Source organism: Equus przewalskii, chromosome 12 (assembly GCF_037783145.1).
Source record: "Equus przewalskii isolate Varuska chromosome 12, EquPr2, whole genome shotgun sequence".
Lineage (NCBI taxonomy): Eukaryota > Metazoa > Chordata > Mammalia > Perissodactyla > Equidae > Equus > Equus przewalskii.
The window spans coordinates 33,783,478-33,809,284 of NC_091842.1; the positions used below are offsets into that span (position 1 = coordinate 33,783,478).

The following is a 25,807-nucleotide window of genomic DNA, read 5'->3' on the forward strand; positions in this document are numbered from 1 at the left end:
CTGGGCGGCTGGGGCTGGGGGCTTGTGAACCTGCAGCTCCCTGGCTGGCTCGGCTGTGCCTGCGGTCCAGAGGCGTCCCCCACTGCCCTGAGCAGCCGGTGCGTAGCTGGCGGGACCAGCCTGTGCTCTGAGCCTTCCGGGGGCTATGCAGCCTCCTCACCCTTTAGAAGGGTCCCAGCTTCCCCACCTGAGCATGTGCAAATTCGCCCATGTGCAGGCATGAAGGAGAGGTGGAAGCGAAAGGAGAGATGGAGGGAAAGAACACGGGGGCTGGTCCACCCTTCCACTTACACGCCCGGAGGAGGATGGAAAACAGGAATTTGCTCTTCCCCTCGCTGGTCTCGGTTCCTGTGCATCTCTCACACACAGCAAGCATCTCACAGCACTGTGGATAATTCTAGAGTTTACATGTCTCTCCTTTTTATGTAATTAAAATCACACTGTGAGCTATCTGATGTGAAGCTAAAATTACTGGATATAGGGTACACAGACTACCGTGCAGGGTACAGACCCCAATTCTGTTTACGTGGGTGATTTAAGGGCTTTTCGAGGCTGTTTGGCCACACCCAGCTGCATCGGATGCTTGCCCTCAGAGCACGCCCTGGTGCGAGGGCCTGCTGGTGTTAACTGTTCCTCGCTCTGGAGGGTAAGTGAATCCAGGACTGTGTGCGGTGGAGCCGCACGGCCCTCCCTTTGGGTCTTTTCAGGCTCGTCTTGGTGGCAGCAGTGGCGTCAGGGGCAGCTGCTGGCACCTTACAAGCTTCCCCAGAGGAGAACGCCGCACCCACAGCACCTGGTTTTTCACGTGAAGTGGGCCTTGGGGGCGAGGCCTGAGACGTTTTTATTTGTGAAATGGCAGGAATGTAAGGAACGCCCTTTACGTATGTTCTAGAGAGAAGTGTACAAATCTTAGATGACTCAAGTGTCTCTGGAACTGTGACTTCACCCCACGCCCGAGTCTGTTCCCTCTCCGCCCGGGGCTCCCACTCTGTCGCCCAGCGGGTCAGGCTGGACCGTGTGCTGTGCCTCCTCGCTGTCCTCCGGGGTCTCAGGAGCCAACGAGCTGCTCTTCTTTGGGCTGATGGAGACGACAGAACTCTCGGATTCCTGGAAAACAAGTGGTGTGCTCAGGAGCCCTGACGTCGCGTCAGCCCCCCAGGCAGCCCTGCCCTGTGCTGGGGAGGCCGAGTCTAGACGGGGCAGAGTCCCCAGACGGCTTCATTCCCCAAAAGCCCCGTTTCTGCCCATGACCCGAAGCTTCAAAAGTGACCTGAATACTGCCTGCTGCCCATCTGTGGTTCTGAGCACAGACTGGAGGCCTTACATCGGCCCATTCGACAGATCGAGAATCCTGGGAACGACGTTACTTACCTTTGTTACTTCGGCACCATTTTACTAGGTAAAAAGAACTCAGCCACAAACCAAGCGTTAACTACCGCTGCCTCTGCCTCACGTTCGAGGCCCTGATGACTGCCCACTGGCTGAATCGGGCCTGCACATGGGTTTGGTTTGGCTCACTCTGCTTTGCTGTTGTTGTTTTTAATTAACAATTTCCTTTTATGGCTTTCCTGAGATGTATTTCCTGTACCGTAAAATTCACCCTCACTGGGCTTTTTAAATGACAACTCGGTTCACAACATTGATGTACGGGAAGATTTCTCAGACTCCTGGCTTCCTGGGCTAAGGGGGTCATCCCAGACCCCACTACCCCTTCTGTCCCCACCTGAGGCTGCGTGGCAGTGACCAATTATGATCCTAAATGGGATCTTCTTACACCCAGCCCACTTCACTCATTTATGTCACTTTCTGGCCCCGTCGCCATCTGAATTCACAAGACTCACAGAAACACTTACTTTGAATTATACTTCTGTAGGCTAAAGTGGCTGGTGAATCCGGCGCGTCGATCATAAAAGACTGTCCTCTGTCGCAACTCTTACCTTAAAGAAACAAATGACAGAAAATCAAATCCATGAGGAAAACACGGTGGCAACGTGAACTTGGAGCTCCTTCTGTGCCCGTGACATTATGAAGATCTGGCTGGTGGTTACGTCACTCGCAATGAAGAACAAAGCTGAGAAAGAAGTCAGGGGTCTCTCAGATGGCACCTGCCCCCTCCATCCAGCAGGGACCCTGGCTAGCACCTCAGCACAGCTCTGACCCACACCTGGCTGACGGTCTTTAGTGTGTGTGCCTGCAAATCACCTGGCAGGTGGGTGGCAAATGCAGGTTCCAGGGGCCCCAAAAGAACGATTCAGCAGCTCCTGGGTGGGCCTAGACAGCTGTACTTTAAATTACTTAGTCCTTTGAGTAAAAAAATAATGAATGCACATGGTAAAAAAAAGTATGGGAGGGGGCCAGCCCTGTGGGCGAGTGGTTAAAGTTTCATGCACTCCGCTTCGGTGGCCTGGGATCATGGGTTCAGATCCTGGGTGCAGACCTACTCCACTCACCAGCCAGGCTGTGGTGGTGTCCCACACACAAAATAGAGGAGGACTGGCACAGATGTTAGCTCAGGCTAATCTTCCTCAAGCAAAAAAAAAAAGAGGAAGATTGGCAACAGATGGGAGCTCAGGCTAATGTTCCTCACCAAAATAAATAAAATAAAATAAAAATAATTAAAGTATGGGAGCCAACCCCTGATGGCCTAGTGTTAAAGTCTGCACGCTCTGCTTCAGCACCCCAGGTTTGGCTCCTGGGCACAGACCCACACCACCCGTCTGTCAGTAGCCATGCTGTGGCAGTGGCTCACACAGAAGAACTAGAAGGACTTACAAGCAGGATATACAACTATGCACTGGGGCTTTGCGGAGGGAAAAAAAAAGAGGAAGATTGGCACCAGATGTTGGCTCAGGGAGAATCTTTCCCAGCACCCATGCACATGAGCACACACACACAGGAATATGGAATACAAAAGGTTATACCATGAAAAGTGAGTCCAAAAGAAGCTATCAGTGTTCAGATGTCTTTCTAGAAATATCTGCATATAAATGTGGCACAGACACACTCACACACAACACACAAGAATGAATGGGAGCACACAGTACCCATTCTGCCCATTGCTTTTTCCATGTGTAATTTCATCTAGAAGGTCATCCCATGTTGGTGTGGTGCCCTCTCAACCCCTTCCCCACTTCCTCCAGGCAGGCCTCCCCCAGGCTGCGCTCTCGGCCCCCTGCCTCCCGCCAGCTCGCCTGGACGGGCTCGTCCACTCCTGATGGCTCTCCCGAGCTGCTGACAGACGGGAGGCCTCCCACCTCTACACCCAGCGCCAAGGGCAAACTCGGCTCTTCCCTCGACGCGCCTCCCGCACTCATGGTTTCTGAGTGACATCCCCGTCTTCCAGATGCCTCAGGCTGGACAGCAGGACATCTGGGACACCTCTTCCTCCCCAACTGTCCAGTCCTGTCACGTTCCTTCTGTGTATGTCCCTTCCTCTCCGTGCCAGCGCCTGTGCCCTGGGCAAGTCCTCACCTCCCTCCACCCACTGCTCGGCCCACAGGCTCCTTCTCTAAGCACACACCTGCGCCCACGCGCAGAAGTCTCGAAGTCTCCTGATTCCTAACGAATGCGGTCCAGGCTCCGAGGCCTGGCTGCAAAGCCGTCCACAGCTGGGCTCCATACTCCCTGTCAGGCTTCTCGCTCTCGACTCCCTTCGGGCCCAGGCACCTCTGCCAAACCTAACTGCCCACCTCCTCATGGTCGGGGTCATGGCGCAGGCCCCTCTACCTTGGGCAAGGTCAACTCTGTTACCTCAGGCAAACAAAACTTTGGAGGTGGGCTGGAATTTAAGGAGTGTGGATGGGATGGCGACAGGGTCAGCCACCCTCAGGCCCGGTGCTGCCCACAGAGCTAGTGTCTCGAGGGCCCTGGGGACTCTGGGACTTAAAGAGGAGCGTTCTTCCTGCCACATGGCCCTGACTTCATCTACAGCTCACTGAGAAAAAACAGGGCCATCAGCACTGGACACAGAGGGGGCCGTGCTGGGCTGCCCACAGAAGGAGGCAGGATGTGGGGGGCGTCTCCTAAGGGGTTTTCAAGGCTAGTTCTGTTCACACCTTCCCCTCAGGACCTGACTCCTGTGAGGCGGAGCTCCACTGCACACCACTGGCAGCCTCCTCCGGTCACTCCCCTTCTGTCGCCTCTCCTTGGCCCATTCCTTTCCTAGTGCCCCCCGTCCCCCCAGCATCTCCCTGACCCATCTCTGCTCCGCTCTTCCAGTTCCAGCCCAAGCACGCCCTCCTCTGGGCTCTGCCGGCCCCCTTGGCCACATGACTGTGTGCCTCACAGCTTCACTCAGCTGGAGGGTGGGCTCTGGGTCCAAGGGCCCACCGCCCTGATTTGTGCCCGGACACTGAGCAGGGTGTGAGGCCCCACTCAGTGACAGAGCGGCGCATTGGGGCGCTGAACTCACCCACCTATGTGTGGGTCCAGAGGCACTCTGCCAAGAAGCGGGGTCTTCAGGTCCTGGCACATGACCTCGGCGCCCCCGGTCGTTGGCGGGAATATCTGAGACTCTTTCTGTGAGGTGAATCAAAGCGGGGAGGAACCATGATTTTCTTTCAGAATCATAAGAATGGACCACGTTTTTAAAAACTTTAAAAAAATGGCTATTTTGATTGTGAAGCACTACCAAAAGGATTTTCCTTAACATCAGCAACGGAAGATTTTAAGTGTGAGTTCCCTTCTGCAAATGGTGCGGAAAGCGGAAACAGTTTCCGGGGAACCATCCCTGTTACGCCCTCAACGCGGACGAGGGACGGGCGGGGCGAGCTGGCGGCCCTCACCTTACAGTTGGGGCAGACGAAGCTGCTCATGTTCTCCACCACCCCGATGATGGGCAGCTTCACCTTGCGGCAGAAGCTGATTTCCTTCCGGACATCCTGCAGCGACACCTCCTACCAAGGGTCAAAAGACTGGTTATTTCAAAGTCAAAGTGTCAGAAAGAGAAGGCGCGTGCAGTCGAGGGGGCGGCTGCAGTGCAGCAGGCTTCCTGTTATAAGGCCTTAGAGATTTGTGCCATTGATTCAGTAAGGATTTATTTAGTGCAACCATGTGCCAAGCCCTGTTCTAGGTGCTATTGATTTCCCACAAAACCCTGAAAGGATAAACCTGAACAGCCAGATAGCACACGCCCAATGAATCTACAGAAAAGTGACCTTTTTTTTTAAAGGTATGCTTTTTGGTGAGGAAGATTGGCCCTGAGCTAACATCTGCTGTCAATCTTCCTCTTTTTTATTTTTTCCTCCCCAAAGCCCCAGTGCATAGTTGCATATTCTAGTTGTAAGTCCTTCTAGTTCTTCTGTGTGGGACGCTGCCACAGCATGGCCTGATGAGCAGTGTGCAGGTCTGCGCCCAGGGTCTGAACTGATGAACCCCGGGCCGCCAAAGCGGAGCACGTGAATTTAACCACTGGGCCAGCCCCAAAAAGTGACCTTTCAACATCTCTCCGTGTTCTACTTTCTCATCAGCTGAGCCAGGGTGCACTGCTTCCTAGGTTGGGGGTGGTGAACGCCGGCCTGCAGCCTCCTTCTGGCTGGCTGCCTGATTTGTGAATAAAGTTCTTCTGGAGCACAACCCTCTGGCCCTTTACACAGTGTCTCCAGCTTGGTCCTACAGTGGTACAGCTGAGTGGTTGTGAAAGGGACCGTATGACCGCGAAGCCCAGAATATTTACTCTCTGGCCCATTAAAGTTTGCTGACCTCTGATCTCGATGATTATGAACACAAACAACTTCATGCACAAATTCAAATTCTAATTCACTTCTGAGCTCTGCTTTCTACAGCATGCGTACTGTGGATGATCGTCGCTTCGCACCCTCCCTGCTCCCCCGTGTAATGTCATGGCAGACACGTGTGCCCAAGGACCGGTCTGGCCCGCTGTTGTCTAGTGTGGTTACTCCTTGGCTGCTGTGGCTTAAACCGTCAAGGGCTCCCAGGGCTCACGGCTCCGAGTCATCTCTGCCTCCCCTGACACACACATCTGGCTCCTGCCTCTTTGAGGCTGGTACAGACAAGGAGGCTAGAAAGGCACCCGGGTCTTAACTAGTCTCTGCACCTCTGAGGTTCTCTCCTTGGTGTCCTGTAAATAAAAGCCCTGCAGCTTTGTCAAAAATGACCCCGAAAGAAAGCCACTTGCCTGTGCTGGTGCTGGCTGTGAAGGGCTCTGAGACAGTGGGTGTCCTCGTGTGAAGTCACACTTTCCAGAGAAGTTACACACAAAGGAGCACTGTCCCGGGGCTTCCTGGAGAAGGGCCAGCATCTGCTCTGTCTGTCCCTTCTTCTTGAAGCCCAGGGGGACCTCATGTTTTCTCTCACAATAAATGTGGTATTGGAGAAGCTATCTTTGTGTCAGCGACATTTTGTTGTTGTTTTGGTTTCTTTTTTTTTTTAAGATTTTATTTTTTCCTTTTCCTCCCCAAGCCCCTCGGTACATAGTTGTACATTCTTTGTTGTGGGTCCTTCTAGTTGTGGCATGTGGGACGCTGCCTCAGCGTGGTTTGATGAGCAGTGCCATGTCTGCGCCCATGATTCGAACCAACAAAACACTGGGCCACCTGCAGCGGAGCGCGTGAACTTAACCACTTGGCCATGGGGCCAGCCCCTTGGTTTCTTAATAGACATTATTTTTAGAGCAGTTTTAGGTTCACGGTAAAACTGAGCAGAAAGTACAAAGAGTTCCCATATGTCCCTTGTCCCCACACAAAAAACCTTCCCCACTATCAACATCCCGCATCAGGGTGGTACATTCTGACGAGGCTGTTTTCTTTTTAGGTAACTTCTCTGGGACCTACTCTCGACAGTACTGCTGGTCAAGGGTGGACCCCAACCGCTTTTTAAAAATTCGACAGAAACCATTCCTAAGGACGCACCCATCTGCTTTCCACCACCATCCCCGGGCCAGGTCCCTCCACCCTCCAGCCACCCGAGCAGTGTCCTGCTCGCCACACGCCAAGATCCCCCTCCACAGGGCCCCAGAGTGCTCTGAACCCGTCACACCGCTCCCTGCCCCAGGCACCCTCACACGCTGCACCTGTCACGCCGTCGACACAGCATCACATGTGTGCCCACGTGTCACCGTGAGGGCGGCCTGGGCTGTTGTATTGCCCTGGGGCCTGGCCAGGGCCTGCCCTTAGCAGGTGCTCAGTAAAGGGTGGTCCTGGCTGAATCAGACAGACCAACACGCCCCCTCTGTTGTGCTTCCTTAGGAGTGGAGACGAATACCACAAGGAGCAGTTCAACTGAAGGAAGAGTCTGTGGGTTTCTCGGGATCCCTTAGGATCGACGGCGATAACACTGAAGCGCAGCAGAGAGCTGCCTGCTGGATCTCCTCAAGACGGGACTGCCCACTGCTCCCTTCCCATTCTGGGTTCCACATGGCCTCCGTGGGACTGCTGGAGAAGGAGCTGGGCACTGCCGAGGAAGGGACAAGGACCACAGCCGCTTATCCAGAAGTCCCTGTCCATGCCCCAGCCCTGTTCTGTGGAAAACTAGGGTGATTTCCTAAGGGTTCTGAAGTGTGAATGGAAGAGGCCCCACAGACTGTGGGGGCTTGATGTATGACACAGAAGGGAGATGTGGCCATGAGGGACGATCTGAATTGTTACAGCACCAGTAGGCTCACTGGCTTCGGGAAGGGAAATTTAAACAGCAGTTTTGAACCACTATTGTTTAATCGGTGGACTAAAAACCAAAAAGGTGGGATGCTTATGTGCCAACTGCAAATGCCTGGACCAACGATAAATAAAGGTTTCCACTGCGGAGCACGCGTTCTAAGGAGCCGCTTCGAGACCAGGATCTCGGGGCCGTAGGAGCAAGAACCCTGCGGTCGTGGCACATTCTGGGCCCAGCCCCACCGGGCATCGCTCACCTGAGGCGTGGTGATTATCACTGCCCCGTCGATGCGTGTGGCGGCCAGGTACTGGACAATTGACAGGTGTTCGTCCGACGTCCCGGGCGGCGTGTCCACGACGAGGTAGTCGACCTCTCCCCAGTCCACGTCGCGAAGGAACTGCTTGATCATGCCTGGAAGAGAAATCCTCAGGGATGCCCCTTCTCTCGTCCCTGTTCTGTCCTGGCAACTCTTTACAGAAACACAGTTGGTGGTCTCTCTGTGCACTGGGTCTGTGCTCTAAATCCATGGTATTCGGCAATGCCTCGAGACATTTCAGTTGTCACAACTAGGGTAGGGGACCTGACGGCATTTAGTGCCTTGAGGCCGGGCTGCTGCTAACGCCCTGCGATGCAGAGCACAGTCCACCGTCCCCTAATGAAGACTCATCTGGCCCCAAATGTCACAAGCACCAAGGCTGACGCTCGCATTGTTACCTTGAGCCTCAGTGTCCAGTCAACCTGGTGTCCATCTGCCTCACACACTTCTCTCCCTGACACAAAGATGCCACTCCCAAACCACAATAAGAGTAATTTCAGGGTCACATAGGTTTTAAGGAGAGAGAAACCCATACTAGATATTAAAAATGACAAAATAAAAACTGATATTTCTATTAGCTCTCTTCAGCCAGTGAAGATAGAGGCAAGTGGATGCTTAAAATTAACAGGCCACAAGCCCAGCAGGCAGCTGTTGCCATCCTGACAGGACAGCATGCACAGAACCCGGAGCAACTGTGCCCTCGGGAGAATGCGATAAAGGCAGGGCGGCAAACCGTTTTTCTTTGGTCCCCTCCAGATAACAGCGTCGTCGGGACTGCTGAGCAAGAAACCCACCGACATCACCCCCAGATTGTCTTCCAGGAACTGGAGAGGATGAAGCAAGAAACATTTTTACTTAAAACCACAGCGCAAGGCACTTCCCTTTGTCTTCTATCTGAACTCTGGCTGAAAAAACATTTTAAGGACAAAATTACCATAGGATCTATGAATATATTCACTCTTGGAATCCTCAAATCGTTTTTGAAAAAGAAAAAAAGAGGTTAGCACACTGGGGGGTTTGAAAGATGCACTGATGGCCCTATGCTGCCAAGACACTAAACTCGGCTGCAAGAAATGAGTGTCATCTCCTTAGCTGTCTCAAGCGGGGAGGGCCAAATCTGGCCACCTTCTGTCTGTGTACTTAACATTGTCCTGGGACGCAGCCACGGTCGTTTATTTACCCAGTACCACTGTGAGCTACACCCACGGAGACTGCAGCCCACGAACTAAAACTATTTACTGATGACCCTTTATGGAAAAAGTCAGCCAGTCCCTGGTATTCACTGTATTCCCTGTGCCGAGAAAAGTGCCTCAATAAATGTTTGTTGACTGATAAACAGGCGGACTGAGAAAAATGTTGCCAACCCACCACACATCCATTAGGTGCGTGTGACCCACAAACGACCTTGAAAATAAGGCAAAGAGGTGAAAACTCACCACAGGAGACCAGCCCGAGCCGCTCTGGTGAACCTGCGTGAACACGGGCGTGGATGTTCATTTGTAAGTTACTCACACTTCACGCACAGGCAAATTTTACACACTAAGAATATAGTTTTATAAATTGCCATTCATCCTCTTATGTGCTACCACTGAATTCCTAAGAGGGAGGGAAGAGCTGGTGGCAAGGAACGGACGGTATCATTCAATACCTTGCCCTCCCAGGTTGGGTTGTTTTGAAACTCTGCTTGGACACCTAGTCAAGGGACTGAAGTTACCGGAGTGCAAATATACTTTCGGGTCTGAGGGATCTTCACAGTGGGCCAGAACTCAGTGGGGCTCGCTGAGAAAAATGCAGGTAACTGTGGAGCACCCAGGTTGCCCCCGTGAAAGTCCAGGAGTGAGGGAGGTACCTTTAGTGACAGAGAGCCTGCCCATCAGTGGCCTGAGCTTCACCTCTGACCTGCTGCCCCCGTGGGGGCAAGGGCTGGGGGGCGGGGTGTCCGTGGGAAGCCCACTGGGGTTCCTGCAGCAGGTGTTCACCCACAGCCAGGGTTCAACTCTGCACCACCTCTTTCTTAGGAAACTAGAACTTACGCAACTTCACACATTACACATCAATGTGAGAAATGGGGCTTTAGAGCAACGTGGGAGCCAAATCAGAAAGTCTCTTCTGATGAAGTCTCACTTTTTTAAACAGCTCTGTTCTGATATAATTTACATACCGCACAATTCACTCCTTTAAAGTATAGGATTTGGTGCCTTTCAGGCTATCCCTAAGGTTGGACATCCCTCACCACAACTGACTTGAGAACGTTTCCATTACTCCAGGAAGACACCCTGCACCCTCAATTGTCACCCCCACTCCCTACACTTCCCCCCAGGCCTAGGGGACCACGATCTATTTCTGTCTCTAGAGGGGTGCCTGTCCTGGACATTTCATAGAAATGCAGTCACATCATATGTGGTCTTTGGTGACTGGCTTTGAGGTCTCACTTTTTAACAAAACCCATTCATTCCTATTTACACTCGTTCTCTAAGTCAGCGGTCTTGAAAGGGGTAACCTTGATGACCCAAGACTACAGGAGAAGAAAACGGTGGAACTTCTGTTTCCTCTCTCCATTTAACAATTTCGATCTTGACTTCTGCACTGACATATGAGTAAACAATGTCCCCCACACTCGGGCGAGAGCTCAAAGCCTGTTGCCCGTGGGTGTGTGATCGCAGACAGGGGATCCGCTGCTCCGCCTCAGCCCCCGAGGGCCTCACGCCCCTTCCCAGCTCCCTCAGAGCAAACCCCAAGCCGTGTGCAGCCTCTGGCGACCCTCCAGCCACCCTCCCCTTGTCACTCTGCCCCAGCCCCGTGGCCACTCTGCTGAGGACATGAGGACACTCCTGCACTTGTTCCCCCAGCGTCGAAGGCTCTTCCCCAGCTCTCCGCAGTGGGGTGACCCTGACCGCCCCCTCGCAAAGAGCAGCTCCCCTGCCCACCGGCCTGTCTGTCCCTGTCCCCTTACCCTGCTTCAGTTTTCTATTATCTACCATCTGCTCCCTCCCCCGAGGGCCGGGGTCTTTATTCGCCTTGTCCGCACGGCACCCCAGCACCAGGATGGGCGCCGGCCCTTCAGTAAAGGGAGAACCAGACTGGACCCCGCTGGAGCCACCCGCCCCTCCAGCCCAGCTCCAATGCCCCGTCCTGGGGACCCCTTCTCCGACTGCTCGGGTCCCCCTGGAGGAGAGACCAGCACCTGCAGCTGCGGCGCCCTGCCCCGCCCTGCCTTGCTGGCCGGCCTGCAGTCTCACTTCCCCAGGGGTGGCCACGAGGGCAGCAACGTTCCCTAGCTTCCAGCGTACAGACCCCAGCAAACCCTGGCCTAGCTTTCCCAGCCAGAGCTACGTTTCCACGTCTCACTTCTGCATTTCACTTGCTGTTTCCCTTCCCCTCTGAGAAGGCATCGAAACTAATGCTTCTCAAAGGCTCTGGATGAACTTTAGATATAAGCCTGCCCCCCAAAATTCACAGCCGTTGTGAAAGCAGACAGACGGACAGACGAGTGGCCATCTACCGGACCCCATCGTGTCACGTAAAACCGTGAGGGTCCCCTGCGCTCCGTCAGGCAGCCATTACCTGCTCTCCTTCCAATCCCATGATCTTGGGAATCGACGGCCCGCATATATCGATGTCTAGAAGAGCAACCTGGGGAACGAGGAGAGAGCAGAGCAGTGATGGACGCGCATGTGCACAGCAGGGAGGGGGGCGGGTCTGGGGAAAAGCAGTGAGGGGCAAAGACGGAAACTGGGTCAAATATGGCCCAGTGGAGTCTCATGGGGCAGAGTTACAATGTTTACGCTCCAGGCCACAAAGACCCAGTCTGAGACTCCTAAAGAGAACTTGGTAAAGTCATCAGTGCCGACACTGCCCCCCGCCCCAAGTCTGGCCCAGCTCCAGGGTGGTCTTACAGACCTGGGTGTCAGGTCCCTGGGAGATTCAAGTCCAGACACTGTTTACTCGGCCCTACCACGTGCCTGGGGGGTGGGTATTGTTATCTCTGCTTTACGGAAGACGAAACTGAGGTTCAGAGAGGCCCAGTGACTCGTTCAGAGAGCAAGGCGCAGAGCTGGGACATAAACTGAAGTCTCCCGACTTCGATGCCAGGGCTCTTGCCACTCTCTCACGGGGCCTGGCGAGGAGGGCCAGAGAGGACCTTCTAGCTGAGCTCTGACTGAACCCCGTTCTCCTGTGATCCTGAAGCTTAAGGACGGCTTAAAGGGCTCAACTTCTAAAACAGAAACTGAAAATGAGAAGGAAATCTAGACAAGCTCTTTGCCAGTGTCAAGTGCAGCTTGGGACAACTCCTTCCACCCCAAACAGCCTGCTCTCCCCGTCTGAAGATGAGAAGGGCCCAGGTGCCTTCAGGAGCCCTCTGCAGAGCAGGGCCAGCACTCGTCTTGAAAGCTCTGATGTCTCGGATCCAAGGTGCAGCCCCTCTGGGCAACTTTTTAACTTGCCCCAGATTTGCTTCTCGCTTCTACCCTCGCAACAAACCCCAGCCTCCTACTTCCTCACAAGGACTCGCACCATGGTCAGGAAAGTGGGTCGGACGCCAGGCTGGCCGTCTGCTGCATGCCCTCTGCTGGGCCGCGCGAGGAGCGCAGCTCAGCCTCACAACCCGCCCCGCCTTCTCGATCTTGGGGCTGCCGTGTGTTGACGATCCACAGGCATTTTACAAAAGAGCCCCACAACTCGGGAAATTATACCCTCCCTCCAGCCCCAAGAGAGACTTCCATCAGCACTCGCTTTCTAAGCCACTCAGTCTCGTGCCCTTTCTCTCGGGAACAATTTAATAATCAGTTTCCTTTTGAGGAATTTTACTCCCCACAACAAAGGGGGTGAATCTTGAGTGAAGTGATGCAAGGATGCAAGAAAGAGATCGCGTGCACTCACTCCTGCGGTGGCGCCTGAGAAGGCCGGGACGTGCTCCTGCCATCAGATCTCGGGAGCGGCCCTCTGTCCTGTCCCTTCCAGACTTCCTGTGGATGCCGTCACCACCCCAATAACCAGCCAATTAATTCCCTTTCGGCTCGAGTTGAGCCAGAGAACCCTAGCTGAGAGAAATGTGCCTGTGTCAGTCCTCACCAAGGCCTCTGTGGAAGGTGCTAGAAGCCTGACCTTGCCAGCACTGCTCCCAGCCAGAACGTGGTGGAGCAGGGGTGCTGCAGGGCTGTCGGGATCCAAAGCTCTCCCGCACCCAGCACCCCGAACTTCCCCTTAAGAAAGGTCATGGGCAGTGGGCTCCAGTCCTAAGCCCTGGCACTGTGGGGCTGTGTCACCTCGCACAGGTTGCTTCTCCTCCCTGAACCCATCTGTCTGAGCTTCTGCTCCGGGGAACAAGTGTTCCGGGAGACGGTCAGGCCCCTTCCAGCTCTAGAGTCCATAACCCTGAAACGGGCCTTGAACACTGCAGCGCCCAGCGTGGACCTTCCAATGAAACAGTTCGCCTTGCAGATCACAAGGCAAGATGATAAACTGGTAATTAACGGGAGATGGCGACTTTCGCAGTGGAAAGGTGGCGTGTGGTTTTTTTTTTAAAGATTGGCACCTGAGCTCACATCTGTTGCCAATCTTCTTCTTTGTTTTTCTTCTTCTCCCCAAAGCCCCCCAGTACATAGTTGTATATTTTCAGTTGTGGGTCCTTCTAGTTGTGGTATGTGGGACGCCGCCTCAGCACGGCCTGATGAGCAGTGCCATGTCTGCGCCCAGGATCCGAACCAGCGAAACCCTGGCCCAGCGAGGCGGAGCGTGTGAACTTAACCATGCAGTCCCGGGGCCAGCCCCACCTGTGCTTCCTTGCTGTCTCAGCTCAGGCTTGCCCTGTAATGGCTCCCCGCCTCCCTTCACAACTCACACGCTCCCCAGCCTGCCTGCAATTAGTCGCGGGCGTTTCCCAATCCGCTCCCTCCAGTTCAAGGCCCTTTGCAAACGAGCTGTCAGGCACCCGCCTGGCTCGGGCGCTCAGGTGGAACAGCCTTGCTGTTTGTACTGTGCTTCCTCCACTAGGCAGGCGCAAGAGGCGGAGGGCGTTCCCCACCGTCCTGCTGAATTCAGGGCTGGGCGGGATGTGTGCTACTTGACTAGACCCGGTGAGACATACTCAGACTTGACGACATGCTAACACGGTGCACCCTTTGGTGACAGTGATGGTTTCAGTCACGAGTCGGTCTGCGGGAGAAATATACTTTCCTGAGGGCTAACCCACCATCGCACAAAGAAATCCATCTTATCGCGCCATAGTTCACCAACTGGATGGTGTGGACGGTATTCTGCAAAGTCTAGACGTGTGTGCAGCTGGGACTTCCACATGTAATTATATGGAAGCGAATTACATGTAAACAGCTGTCTATGCACAAGTGGTTACTTGCAACTGGCCTGGTTAAAGCCCATTTCCAGGGAGCTGTTTAAGAATATGCCTGGCAGCTTCTAAAAGCAAAGATTATTCTGGGTATTACAGATAATCTGAGAAAACAGACTTCTTGGCCAGGCAACTGGCCAATACAAATTCGACCCTCGAATGCCAGGAGACTGTTGACTGACGGAGGAATGAACGGACAGGTACATTGTGAACCCACTCAGCACTATCCTCTGTGTGGCTACACACTCATTACCGCTGAAGGAGAAACCCTCCTCGGCCCTCCACATCCCCGAGAGTGGAATAAAGTAATAGGAACGACTGCTATGTGGACACTGACCGAGTACTTACGACAGTCAGGCCCCGTGCTGAGCACTTGCATTTACTCAGTCCCGACTCTCGTTTCGCAGTTGAGGAAAGCGAGGCAGAGAGAGCTGCCAGCCTGCCCAGGGCCCCAGCAGTGGTGGGTGGAGCTGGGATGTGAACTGGGCAGTCCGACCCCAAGCCCGTGTCCTCGGCCACCATGCTGGACTGCACCTGCCATCCTGCCCCAGTGCTCACTGAGACCTCTGGCTCCTCTGTCTTCTCCGTGAGTCATGTGGCCCGGCCTCTTCTAGCTCCCCGACTTTGCCTTCGTTTGTTCCACCCACAGCTCTAGTGTAGACCCTTGTGGCCTCTCATGGAGACACAAGCAGCACCTCCTGGCTGGCTCCATCACCCTCTGCGGATACTCAATCATGCACCGGGCTGGCTGTCACAGCAACGCTCCTAAAGCAACACTCACATCCTGCCTCTCTCCTGTCCAAACATCTCACGGGGGCATTCAACGCCCCCGTGGCCGGCTCAGCCTCAGCCTCAGCTGCCTGCGCGGCAGCAGTGCCACCAGCCTGCCTGCCCTCCAAGTCTGCCCAGGCCGTCCCACCTCTGTGCCTCTGCCTCCACTCTCCCCCGACTCCCACATTCCATTAGTCCCACCACAGTCCAGGGGCCGCCTTCTCCCAGCCCAGGGGTCTCCCCAGTCATCTCTCCCTTCTCCCCAATCCCCCGCGACCATGGATGGTGGGTACCAGAGTCTAGAGAAGCCCAGCTCAGCCACCCACAGGCAGCGAGAGCAGCTCCAGGCGTTACAAATGATCAGAAGAGAAATGAGGGACAGGGCAGAATTCAGAGTGAGTTCTAGTGAGTGGGAGAAACACCAGGCTTCACCGATCACCTTGCCCAGCTCCTTCCCTGTCCTGAAGGCTGTGGCTTGCCCAAGGTTTCCACCCTCCTCCAGAGATGCTGTTCCCCAGCCAGCACCAGCGCTTCTGGGGCCACAAACCAAACCAGGGGCCAGCAAACCATAACCTGGGGGTTAGCCAGCCCACCACCTGTTTTTGTACAGCCCACAAGCTAAGAACGGTTATTACATTTTCACAGGGCTGGGGGCGGAAACAAAGTCGAAAGAATACCTGTGTTGCATGATGTGGAAATTATATGAAATTCAAATTTCAGTGACAATAAAGTTTTATTAGAACATGGCCATGCTCATTGGTTTACAGACTGTAACAAATGGCTGCTTTCATGTTTCAGGGCGGAACTGAATAGTTGCTACAGAAATTGTATGGCCTGCAAAGCCTAAAATATTTCCCATCTGGCTCTTTACATAAAACGTTTGCCAACCCCAGAAGCAAACTCTAATTTCTTAATCCAATGATTTAAAAATATATTCCTGGAGTCCTTGGATACTAGTGAGGTGTCTCGGTGGTGTGTGTGTGTGTGTGTGTGTGCATGAGTGTGTATCGAGGGCATGTCAGCATGGTGGGCTGGATCCCTCTGCCCACTGTAGCCGGTTTTTTTATGAAGCAAACAGTCTTTATTCTATTAAGATCTTAGGGTGCTATTTCACACTGAAATGGATGGTTTATCTCATATAAGTAGAAGGTATTGAAATTTATCCAGATTTAGAGTTTGAAAATATAACAGGCAATATGTGGCAGTTTTGAAATTTCAGTATTAAATTAAACGTAGCTTAGTCCATTCTAGCACTATCTTTTTAAAAAAAGTCAAACCAAAGTGAAGGGCCATTTGTCAGAGAGTAGAAAGAAACTTGAACTGAAAGTCAGTCCTTATATATAAAAATAACTTCCAATATTCCAAATGCACAAAGAGAAAACTAATTTTCAGAAATAAATCAGTGTACGAAAGAAGGCACACACAGAGGCCATGGAAAGAACTGGAGGGGTAAGGAATGGCTTTTCACATGAACAAAATAAAATGAAATTGATTCTATGTTGCACAGAACTCCTCGGCAGGCCCCCAACAGTGCTCTGATGGAAAAGAGCCTTTAGCTGGCAATTCAAATAGAGTGAACAGCAGGCTCCCTCACCACGTGTGCACACACAGCGCCGCCACACAAGTCCTCGGCGAGGTCTCTCGTTTCAGGGGTCAACGTCTTGGGCAGTGGGGTCTTAAGAGGCACCCACGCGGCTCTAACAGTTCTGAGGTGTGTCTATTTTTTTATTGGAATTTTGAGCAAAATTTCATTTTGTAAAAAATAAAAAGATCGAATGTGTTCTGTGTTAAAACAAACATTGAAAACTGCAATATTCATGGTTTTATTAGGTATAAAGGGTAATCGCAGTGAATATTGGGATCATTTTCTACGGTTAAAGCAAAATTACGATGAGCCCCAACGTATTTTTAAAATCACGGGTACTGCAAATTTCCATCTGACCTTTTTGGTAAAAAGTGCCTTTTTCTTCCTCACCCTGTCCCTCCTATTGGAGCTGTGATCCAGAGAGCAGCGCTGGGTGATCCGAGTTCTCATGCTCGTCTGGGTCCCTGCGCAGAAGGGAACGGCCTAGGGCAGGAGGAGGCAAACATTTCCTTCAAGAGCTAAATGCTAAATGTTTTAGGCTTTGTGGGCAAAATCTAGGGCGCTCTGTAGGGACCTGTGTAACAATTTTAAAGCAACCATTTATAAAAGTAAGCATCGTTCTTAGCTTACAGGCCATAAAAAGACAGTTGGGCTGGATCTGGCCATGGGCTATGGTCTGCAGACCCTGGCCTAGACAAAGGCAGAAAGGGATGAACAAAGAGAAAGAAGTCTGAATTCACGCAGGAAATAATCAGCACGCAGGAGAGACAGACGCCCACTCTCCACGTTCGCGGCGGGAGAATCAACGAAATGCTCATTTCACTGCCTGCCTGGTACGCATCTCCTCGCTGCTCCCTCTGCAGAGGTCTGGATTCCAAAGGGGCCAGTTCCACCTGGTCCAGGGAATCAGTTCCCCACAAGCCATCGTTGACCCTCAGTTCACCCTCCCAGTTCTCCCCAAGTCCCACCTGCGTGTTTTCATCCTCCGCCAGGCCGTGGGCGAGGTGGGCGCTGAACGTGCTTTTCCCAACGCCGCCTTTCCCAGACAACACCAAGATCTTGTGTTTCACCGTCTTCATTTTCTCTTTGATTTCCTCTATGGCTGCAAAGAAAGCAATTCAGGTGACGAAGTCCCTGATTAAATCTCGAATGTCACTCTTCCAACGGCCTAGAAGGAGACAAGTCCTCGGGGCTGATTCAAGGGACCATGTGTGAAGTACCAGCTAGTCAATGGTAGCACTGTACCAAGCGCTACAAAGAAAATACAGCCATTGTCATATCTGACATTTCTTTACTTATTGGTTTACTTGTTTATCTCATGAGAGAGGAGACTCTGAAGTGTTCAGCGCTGTATCCCCAGCTCCAGATCAGAGCTTCACATATAGTAATGGTCCCCGAGCTGGGGGCAAAACCCGCCAGGGGACATTCGGCCATGTCTGGGGGCATTCCCGGTTGTCACAAGGAAGGAGCGCTACTGGCATGCAGAGGGTACAGGCCAGGGATTCTGCCAAACATCCAACAAAGCTCAGGACAGCCCCACGACAAAGAACGACCCAGCTCCCGATGTCAGGAGGGCGGAGGCTGAGAAACCTTACAAACAGCAGGCGCTTAAGAAGTACCTGTACTGACAACTATCACTTATCATACTTGTATTTATTTTGCATTCAATATTTCACCAGATTTGAAAGCCTGAAAACAACACGGGGAGGTCACCATTTTGCTCCCCACTTCTGATGAGCAAACGGAGGCTCAGAGAGGTTAAGACTCTTGCTCAAGGTCACAGTGCTTGTGGGACCCATGAATCAAACCCAAGTCTCTCTTTGAACTTTTTCAAAATTCTCCTCCCAGCCTCCTTCTCTTTAAGATCCTTTCAGGAGGACCCCAGAGTCCTTGCCACCCTCCAGTTTGTCCTCATGGTACTTACTGCAGTGACGGCTTATTTGCTTGCTTACTGGTTTATTGGGAGTCCCCCTTATTAACCTAACATCCACTAGGGCAGGGACCTGTCTGTCGCATTCAAGCTGTACTCCCAGGACAGACACTATGCCTAGGAGGTGATTAATATATATTTCTGTTGGATGAATAGGACAATCGTTCCTCCAAAGGAAGAAAATTCTGTCCTAAGAAAGTAACTGACGGAGGCAGGATCTGAGCCTGAGCTCCGACTCCACCCTCTGCCCTCTGCTGAGGGCGCCCTCCCATCCCTGTCATTACTGTCACTCAAGCCTCCGGCCCCACCCCTCACCCTGGCCGACTTTCTCCCAGGCCCGGCCCTCTTAGAACTCCTTTTGACCTCACACCGGTCACTGATGCTTCAGGCTCCGCCCGCATCCCGCCCCCTTCCTCCGCTCCTCTCCTTTTAAAGGCCCTGCCCCTCTGTGCCCCGCCCGTCACTCATCCCTCAAGCCCCGCCCCCTCTGCCCGCCTCTTCTGGGCCCGTCCTCCTAATAGGCCTCCTGGCACCGCCCCTGTCACTCATCCTTCAGGTTCACCGCCCACTTTCCCCCGTCGTCCCGCCTCTTCCGGGCCCGCGCCTTCCACTTCCCGTCCAGGCCTTGCCCCTTCCTCACCCGGGTCAGGCGTGGCGCCGGCTCCGGACGCGCAGAGTCGCTGGTTGGGGCACCCTTGGCATGAGGTCCCTCGGCCCGCCTGGGCGCTGCCGGCCCCAGGACAGTCTGCGCGGAGACAAGATCACAGTTAGAGTAGCTCCTGTCCCTTCCGCCCCGCCACCCACGCCCCCTCCGTGCGCTCACCGTGAGGCACCTCCTCCATTCTGCCGCCCTGGACCCTTACGTGGTCACCGGAAGCCGCCGTTGCGTATTTCCGCTTCGTGGTGCACAATCTGACTCTCCAGCCGCGCGAAGTAAGTCTCGGAGAGAGAGGGCTGTGCGCGCGCGCAAACCTTCTGTCGGGAGCTTGGAGGTGGTGGTTTATTTCTGTTCACTTTTAAGCTGAGCTGCAAGTATCTATCATAAGTACTTCGGCACGTGTCTCCTAGGAATAAAGGCTTGTCTTACATGACCTCAATACCATTTTCATACCCAAGAAGGTTAACAGTGATGTAAAATTATTAGCTAATATACACATTATATTCAAATTTACTCAATTGTCCCAAATAAGACTCTCCCACTCCCCCATCCTGAATCCAGTCGAGAGTCGCATCTTACCTCTTGTTCCATCTCTTTAGGCTCTTAATCCAGAACAGCCCGCGCCCTTTTCTGTCGTTCATAACACTGATAAATTTGAGTAGCCTGAGCCAGTTGTCTTATAGAATATCCCATAATTTTGATTTGTCCGATTCTACCCCCACCCCTGCCCCCATGATTAGATTCAGGTTAAAAGTTTTTGGGAGAACACACTTGAGTAATGTGCTCTTGTATCACCGCGGGAGGCGCATGATGCCCGTGGTCCCCGTTGTTGGTCATGTGAAACTGGATCACTTGGAAAAGATGGGATCTGCCCTCCTTCTGCAGTGGATGGAACACTTTTCCATTTGTAATTCGTAAAGACTGGGGTGATTCGTTGAGATCATGTGAATATCCTGTTCATCAGCCCTTCACACCGTGGTTTTAGCATCATTCTTGCCTGAATCAATTGTATTGATGTTTTCAAAATTGTGCCTTTTCCCCAAACTCCATCATTATCCAATCTTTGTTTATTAACTGGCATTACTCTGTAAATAAGAGGTTCCCCCTCTTTTTTGAGGATCACTATGGACTCGTGGTTTTTTGACTTCTATGTTTTACAATACATTATCATTATTCTTTCTGGTCAGTTTCCCCTCCAAATTTGGCCAGTGAAGCCTCTTCAAGCCAACTGCTGTGTTTTGAACACCAGTCCACCTTCTTCTCTGAGCACTTTCATGCTTTCTGACACCCTGAGATGGTCCAGGTTCCTCTTCTGCTGTAGCCATTCCTCCAAGGAGCGCTGGTGGCTTTTCCTGGAGAATGGTGTTTAGAAACCAAGATCTGGATGCTAAGTGTGCTCATTGCTACTGGAGTATCGTTGCTTACAGGTTTGGCACAAATGTTAATGAGTGAACAACCTTTACCTGGCCTCGGGCACTGAGGATGTAGAAACTCTTTCATTAAACAGTAATGTGTATCAGTTGCGTATTACTGCCACCAGTTATAGCTAGCATTTGTTGACTGCTTACTATTGGCCAGCTATTATCTAGTGCTTTATGTGAATTACCTAATTGATGCCCTTCAATAGTCCTTTCCTTGAGGTCCTACTATCTCCGTTTTTGGATGAGAAAACTGATGTTCAAAATGGTTAAACTACTTTCCTAAGGTCACACAGCTAATAGTGAGGCAGCCAGAGTGGTGAACCCATTCTGACTGGCCCCAGAGCCCACACTGTCATCTGTAACATGGGATGCCAGGCAACTCTGTGCTAGGTGCCAGTGATGCCGAGGGACGTGGAGCCCAGCCTGGTTGGGACACCAGATAATGAAGATGTAATTACAGTGTGATAAGTGCTCTGACAAGAGGACCAGGGTGGCAGGGGTCAGGGAAGAATTCCTGAAAGCCCTTCGGGAGTCACCCAGACTGGGACAGGGTGGGGGATGGGTGGCACATAGTGTTTGAAACTGAATAAACAGCATGAGCAAGGCCGGGAGGTCAGAGAGGAATTCCCTTGTAAGGTGGGGACTGCTGTTATCTCCATTTTGCAGGTGAGAAGACAGGGTCACAGAGAGTGCCTTGCCCAAGGTCTTAGAGCCAGTAAGCGGTGGAGCTGGGAAGTCGGCTCTTGGGCCTGGGCCCTTAACCACTATATCCTACATTGGGAGGCATGATGCAAATTATTCTTCTACTGAGGAAAGTGAAGCTCAGAGAGATTAAGTGACTTGCTCAGGGTCTCACAGCCAGCAGGCTCCCCTGAACTCTTCTGACCGCAGGCTTCTTTTGCCCTAGCCATGCTGCAGAGGCCTGAGGCTGGCCCACTGCACTCAGATCTTCCTTGCTGATGTCCCCCAAAACGTTTCCTGCATGGTCCTCCCAGCTGTTTCCAGCAGCGTTGCCACTTCACATCTCTCTTTTGTCCTCATTACCCGGGGGCCCTCCCACTCAGCCAGTCCTTGCTCACTGGCAGGGAGAAAATGTCTCTTGTTTTCCCGTCTTTCCCTCGCTACTCACTCTCCCCACAGGCTATAAAAATGATCGTGTTCCACACCCGAAAATAAAATAAAATCAAACCTCTTGACTTTGCTCCAGGTCTCTCTCCTACGCTCCCCAGCCAAATTCCTCTCTCACCTGGGATGGAGTTTTCCATCTGTTGTCGTGGGAGCAGAAGGGCAGGAACTAGCTTGCAAAGTGGATTCCCAGGCCCATCGCTGACCTCCTGAATCAGCAGCTCGGGGGCTGGGCTGGGGACTCTGCACGTTTACACTCCCACAGGATAGTAGTTACAGCCACTAAAGTTTGAGAACGGCTTCTTAAGATGAGTCGCCTCGAGACTCTGTTCGTGGCCCACTTCTGGTTGAACTTGCCACAGGGACCAGTTAGGGGAGCAGCTTAATGTCCATGGTATCACCCACTATCTCCACTATCCGACATGAAACATTTCCCAGACTCCAGCTCCAGCCCCTGTTTCTCGCTAAGATCAGACACGTGTATCCTAATCGATGCCTCTTGGGTTTACTGCATGGATGTCCCGCAAGTGGAACGAACTTAGGTCCACAGCTTTTCTCCAACCAGTTCCTGCTTCTGGAGCTCTAATCTCAGAGAGTGGCACCACCACTGGCCTAAGAACTCAAGTCATAAATCTGAGCATCAGCCTTGCTTAGTTCTCTCATCTCCCCTGTATCAGTTATCACTTGCTGTGTAACAAATCACCCCAATGTATAGTGGTTAAAACAACAATGGTTTATTTCTCATGATTCTTCTGGCCTTATCTGGACTCACTCATGCGGCTTCATTCAGGAGGGAGTTGACTAGAGGGTCCAAGGTTCTTATTCTCATGTCTGCCTCAGTATCCCTCCACATGGCCTTTCCCCCCACCCCACATGGTCTCTTATCGTTCAGTGGTCTAACCTGAGCCGGACAAAGCTGGGAACTGGCACAGGGTCACTTTCTCACATTCTGTTGGTCAAAACAAGTCACAAGGGCAGCCCAGGTTCAAGGGGTGGGGAAACGGGTATCACCAGATGTCTTGATGGATAGAGTGGCAGGCGTGCATAGACATGGGGGTAAGTGTCGTGCCATTGTTGAAGACATCCATGATGTCTCCCTCTCTGTCCAACCAGGCATCAAGTCCTGTGGCTTCACTTCTGGGGGGGTGGTGGCCTGGTTTCACAAAGAACCCCAATTCTTCACCTCTCGCTTGATCTGTGCCCTCTGCTCCCTAACTTTGCAGTGCCCTCCCATTGTGGGCAGGCATTCTGCGCTACCCTTTGACTCTGGGCTCAGGCGTGTGACGTATTTTGCTAATGACATGTTAGCAATGGGACCTAAGTAAGCCTTGTAAGAGTGCTTGTCTTGTTCACTTCCCTCTCCCGCTCCTGTGCCGTGGCTGTCAGAACATCTCTGGCCTCTGAAGGTAAGACGTACGGAGCTGAGCTGGGTCACCCCGGTGGTCCCAGCCAAGGCCATCCCAAACCAGTTACCCTGAGACATATGGGAGAGTCCAGCCAAGAGCTGCAGAGCCACCTGCCCAGACCCACAGGGACCATACATGCGTGAGTGAGTCCAGCCAAGTCTGGAAGAACCACTCGGCCGACCCACAGACTCGTGAGCTAAATAGACATTTATTGTTTTGTGCCACTGAGTGTGGGACAGCAAGAGACAACTGGCACTCTGTAATTTCCATCATCCCTGCTGCCTTGGCTCAGGCCCTCATCCTTCTAGGCCTGCAATAATTTCTGTGTCAGCTGGGCTAGGCTGTGCTGCCAGAACAAACATCCCCCAGACTGCAGAAGCTCAAGGCAACGAAGTTAATTTTTTGCTCCTGCTCCATATACAGCTTCATTGACAGAGGCCCCTGCTCATTGTGGTTCCTCAGGGATGCAGACAACAGCAGCTCCGCCATCTTGTGTTGCCACCCTCTGAACAAAAGGTTTCAAAGGTGAATTGTACTCTGCTGTAACCGAGCAAAAAGGGGCTCGTTCTGCTCGCCGCAATCGGGTGCCAGAGAATTGCACACAAGCCAGTGGTTGAGAAAGGAAAATTTATACGGTTAGCTAGCATCATTGGAAGATGGCAGACTAGTGTCCTGAAGAGCCATCTTAAAATCATACAGAATCTTGAGGCAGTTATATAGGGAAAATGGGCATGGAAGGAGGCGGGTTAGGGATGTCGACTATCCACGGTGATGAACTTCAAGGCACCACATTATCTCTTTCTTCTGCCATTCGAGATGGGTACCAAGGCAGAACTTTTCTTTCTGGAGGTCCTCATGTTCTTGGGGAACTCAGAGAACAAAGTTGTCTTGTCGCAGCTGGGAGATGTACGTAAGCCAGAGTCATAGAACCAGCAGCTCATGTATTTTGTAAAAACGAGAAGTGCTTAATCATCGAGGCCACGTGCAGGCTAGAATGTATTCACAGAGACCAGTGAGTGAGGGTCACAGTTACAATATTGCTGCTTTGCCCTGAGATGGCTTCCCTCATGCTAACTTAAGATCTGGCTGTTACAGGGCTTCTTAAATGCTTCTGCTCAGAAATGACACCTATTTGCCCCCTTTCCATTGGTGAGAATTAGTCACGTGGCCACACCCAAAAAAGGTGTAGAGAATGCAGCTTTATGTGTCTGGGAGTAGAGGAGACCCAGATAGCAGTGGGCACGGGACCCCCTCCTGTAGTTCCTCATGTGTTTCTCTGCCACAGGTCTTACTGTCCTTTCCCCACACGTATCAGACTGCATCACTCTGCTACTCATAAACCTTCAATGGCTCCCTATGGCCCAAAGGCTAACACCCAATCTTCACGTGGTTTTCAGTGGCCTCTGTGACCATTTTACCCTTCCACTCTCCTTTCTTCCTGTACACCAATGTCAATGCTGAGCTCTACCCACTGAACAGTTGGCATTTCCCTGGGCACTCCAGTCCATTACTCTGCTGCTCACACAGTTCCTTTTGCCAGGAATGTCCTCTCCCCTGGCCTTTGCCTGTCCAGCCATGACCCAGTCCTCTGTGACATATCAGCTGTCAGCAGCATCTTCTCACGGAAGCCGTTCCGGCCTGCGGAGCCGACCACATTCTCCTTTCCTGGATACAGAGTGGCCCCAAAGTCTAAGCGCAGGTTTCTGTTTTAGTAACTTGGGAAATCTGAATGCTAAAAACTGAAAAAATCCACGTTTGGAAGTTTATTTACATTTCCTTTGCATTTATTTAGTTCTGTGAGTTTAAAACAATAGATTTTAAGTTTTTATTTCAGTCCGTCTGATTGAAGATGGCAATGATGACTAAAACAAAATTAATTTGTTGTTTTAAGTGTAGAAAACTTAGTAAGTGCCCAAGATTTGAATAGCTAAATTTTAAAATGATTTAAAAAATATGTTTGTAAAGTGAGAGAGACGGTAAAAGGATCAGTGTTTGCCAGGGTTTGGGGAGGGGCCCAGGGAGCACAGGGGACTTCTCGGCAGCGAAGCTCCTCTGTATGATGCTGTCACGGTGGACACATGACAACATGCATTTGTCAAATCTCGTAGAAGGTTTACCACCAAGAGTGAACCCTACTGTAGACTATGGACTTCAGTTAATAAGGGATCACTCTTGGTTCACCAATTATAGCAATGTGCCTTGCCAATGCAAGATGTTAATAACCAGGGAAACTGGGCAGGGGATGTGGAGGGCCTTTGTGCGAACTCTGAACTTTCTGATAGCTTTTTCTGTATACTGAAAACTGCTCTAAAAACAAAGTCTCTTATGGGCTGGCCCACTGGTGTAGTGGTTAAGTTTGTGCGCTCTGCTTTGGCGGCCCAGGGTTTGCAGGTTCAGATCCTGTGCCTGGACCCACACACCGCTCATCAAGCCATGCTGTGGAGGCGTCTCACATACAAAATAGAGGAAGATTGCTGCAGATGTTAGCTCAGCGACAGTCTTCCTCACCAAAAAAAAAAAAAATTTTTGGTTAATCTTTTGTAAAGTTTGTGTATACTTATGAAAGAATTAGCGCTTCAGTCTGCACTAAGACTGTTGGGACACCTGTGTATATACCTCCTCTAGTGGGTTCTCACCT

The 25,807-nt window shown here is 52.0% G+C and overlaps 3 protein-coding genes across 15 annotated transcripts in view; 2 read left to right on the top strand and 1 right to left on the bottom strand.

The window, feature by feature from the left end:
* TVP23A (trans-golgi network vesicle protein 23 homolog A) overlaps window positions 1-9,263 on the top strand; it is a 39,065-nt gene extending 29,802 nt beyond the window's left edge. For 2 of the 9 annotated variants that reach the window (XR_011524516.1, XR_011524513.1), the window contains 2 exons: window positions 708-2,209; window positions 6,772-9,263. The gene's annotated coding sequence lies outside the window, so the exon portion shown is untranslated. Of the gene's footprint in view, window positions 1-217; window positions 2,621-6,771 lie in introns of those variants that run through there. The other 7 variants (XM_070566781.1, XM_070566778.1, XM_070566782.1 and 4 more) reach the window with 4 other exon arrangements.
* On the bottom strand, window positions 807-20,133 carry NUBP1 (NUBP iron-sulfur cluster assembly factor 1, cytosolic). 2 transcript variants are annotated; one of them, XM_070566776.1, is made up of 12 exons: window positions 19,989-20,133; window positions 19,383-19,623; window positions 19,200-19,304; window positions 17,598-17,731; window positions 11,492-11,560; window positions 9,364-9,396; window positions 8,661-8,751; window positions 7,868-8,022; window positions 4,785-4,895; window positions 4,416-4,518; window positions 1,854-1,937; window positions 807-1,107 (listed from the first exon to the last, which is right to left on the bottom strand). In XM_070566776.1, the coding sequence occupies exons 2-12, from the start codon at window positions 19,399-19,401 to the stop codon at window positions 1,049-1,051; spliced, it is 963 nt and encodes a 320-aa protein (XP_070422877.1). In that variant the 5' UTR covers window positions 19,402-19,623; window positions 19,989-20,133; the 3' UTR covers window positions 807-1,048. The 2 variants fall into 2 exon arrangements, with proteins under 2 accessions (XP_070422877.1, XP_008505979.1); XM_008507757.2 differs by having other exon boundaries at window positions 19,797-20,126.
* The window catches only part of TEKT5 (tektin 5), a 53,823-nt gene continuing 47,191 nt past the window's right edge, over window positions 19,176-25,807 (top strand). The window contains exon 1 of one of the 4 annotated variants that reach the window (XM_070566772.1): window positions 19,176-19,492. The gene's annotated coding sequence lies outside the window, so the exon portion shown is untranslated. The remainder of the gene's footprint in view (window positions 19,493-25,807) is intronic. The other 3 variants (XM_070566774.1, XM_070566770.1, XM_070566771.1) reach the window with 3 other exon arrangements.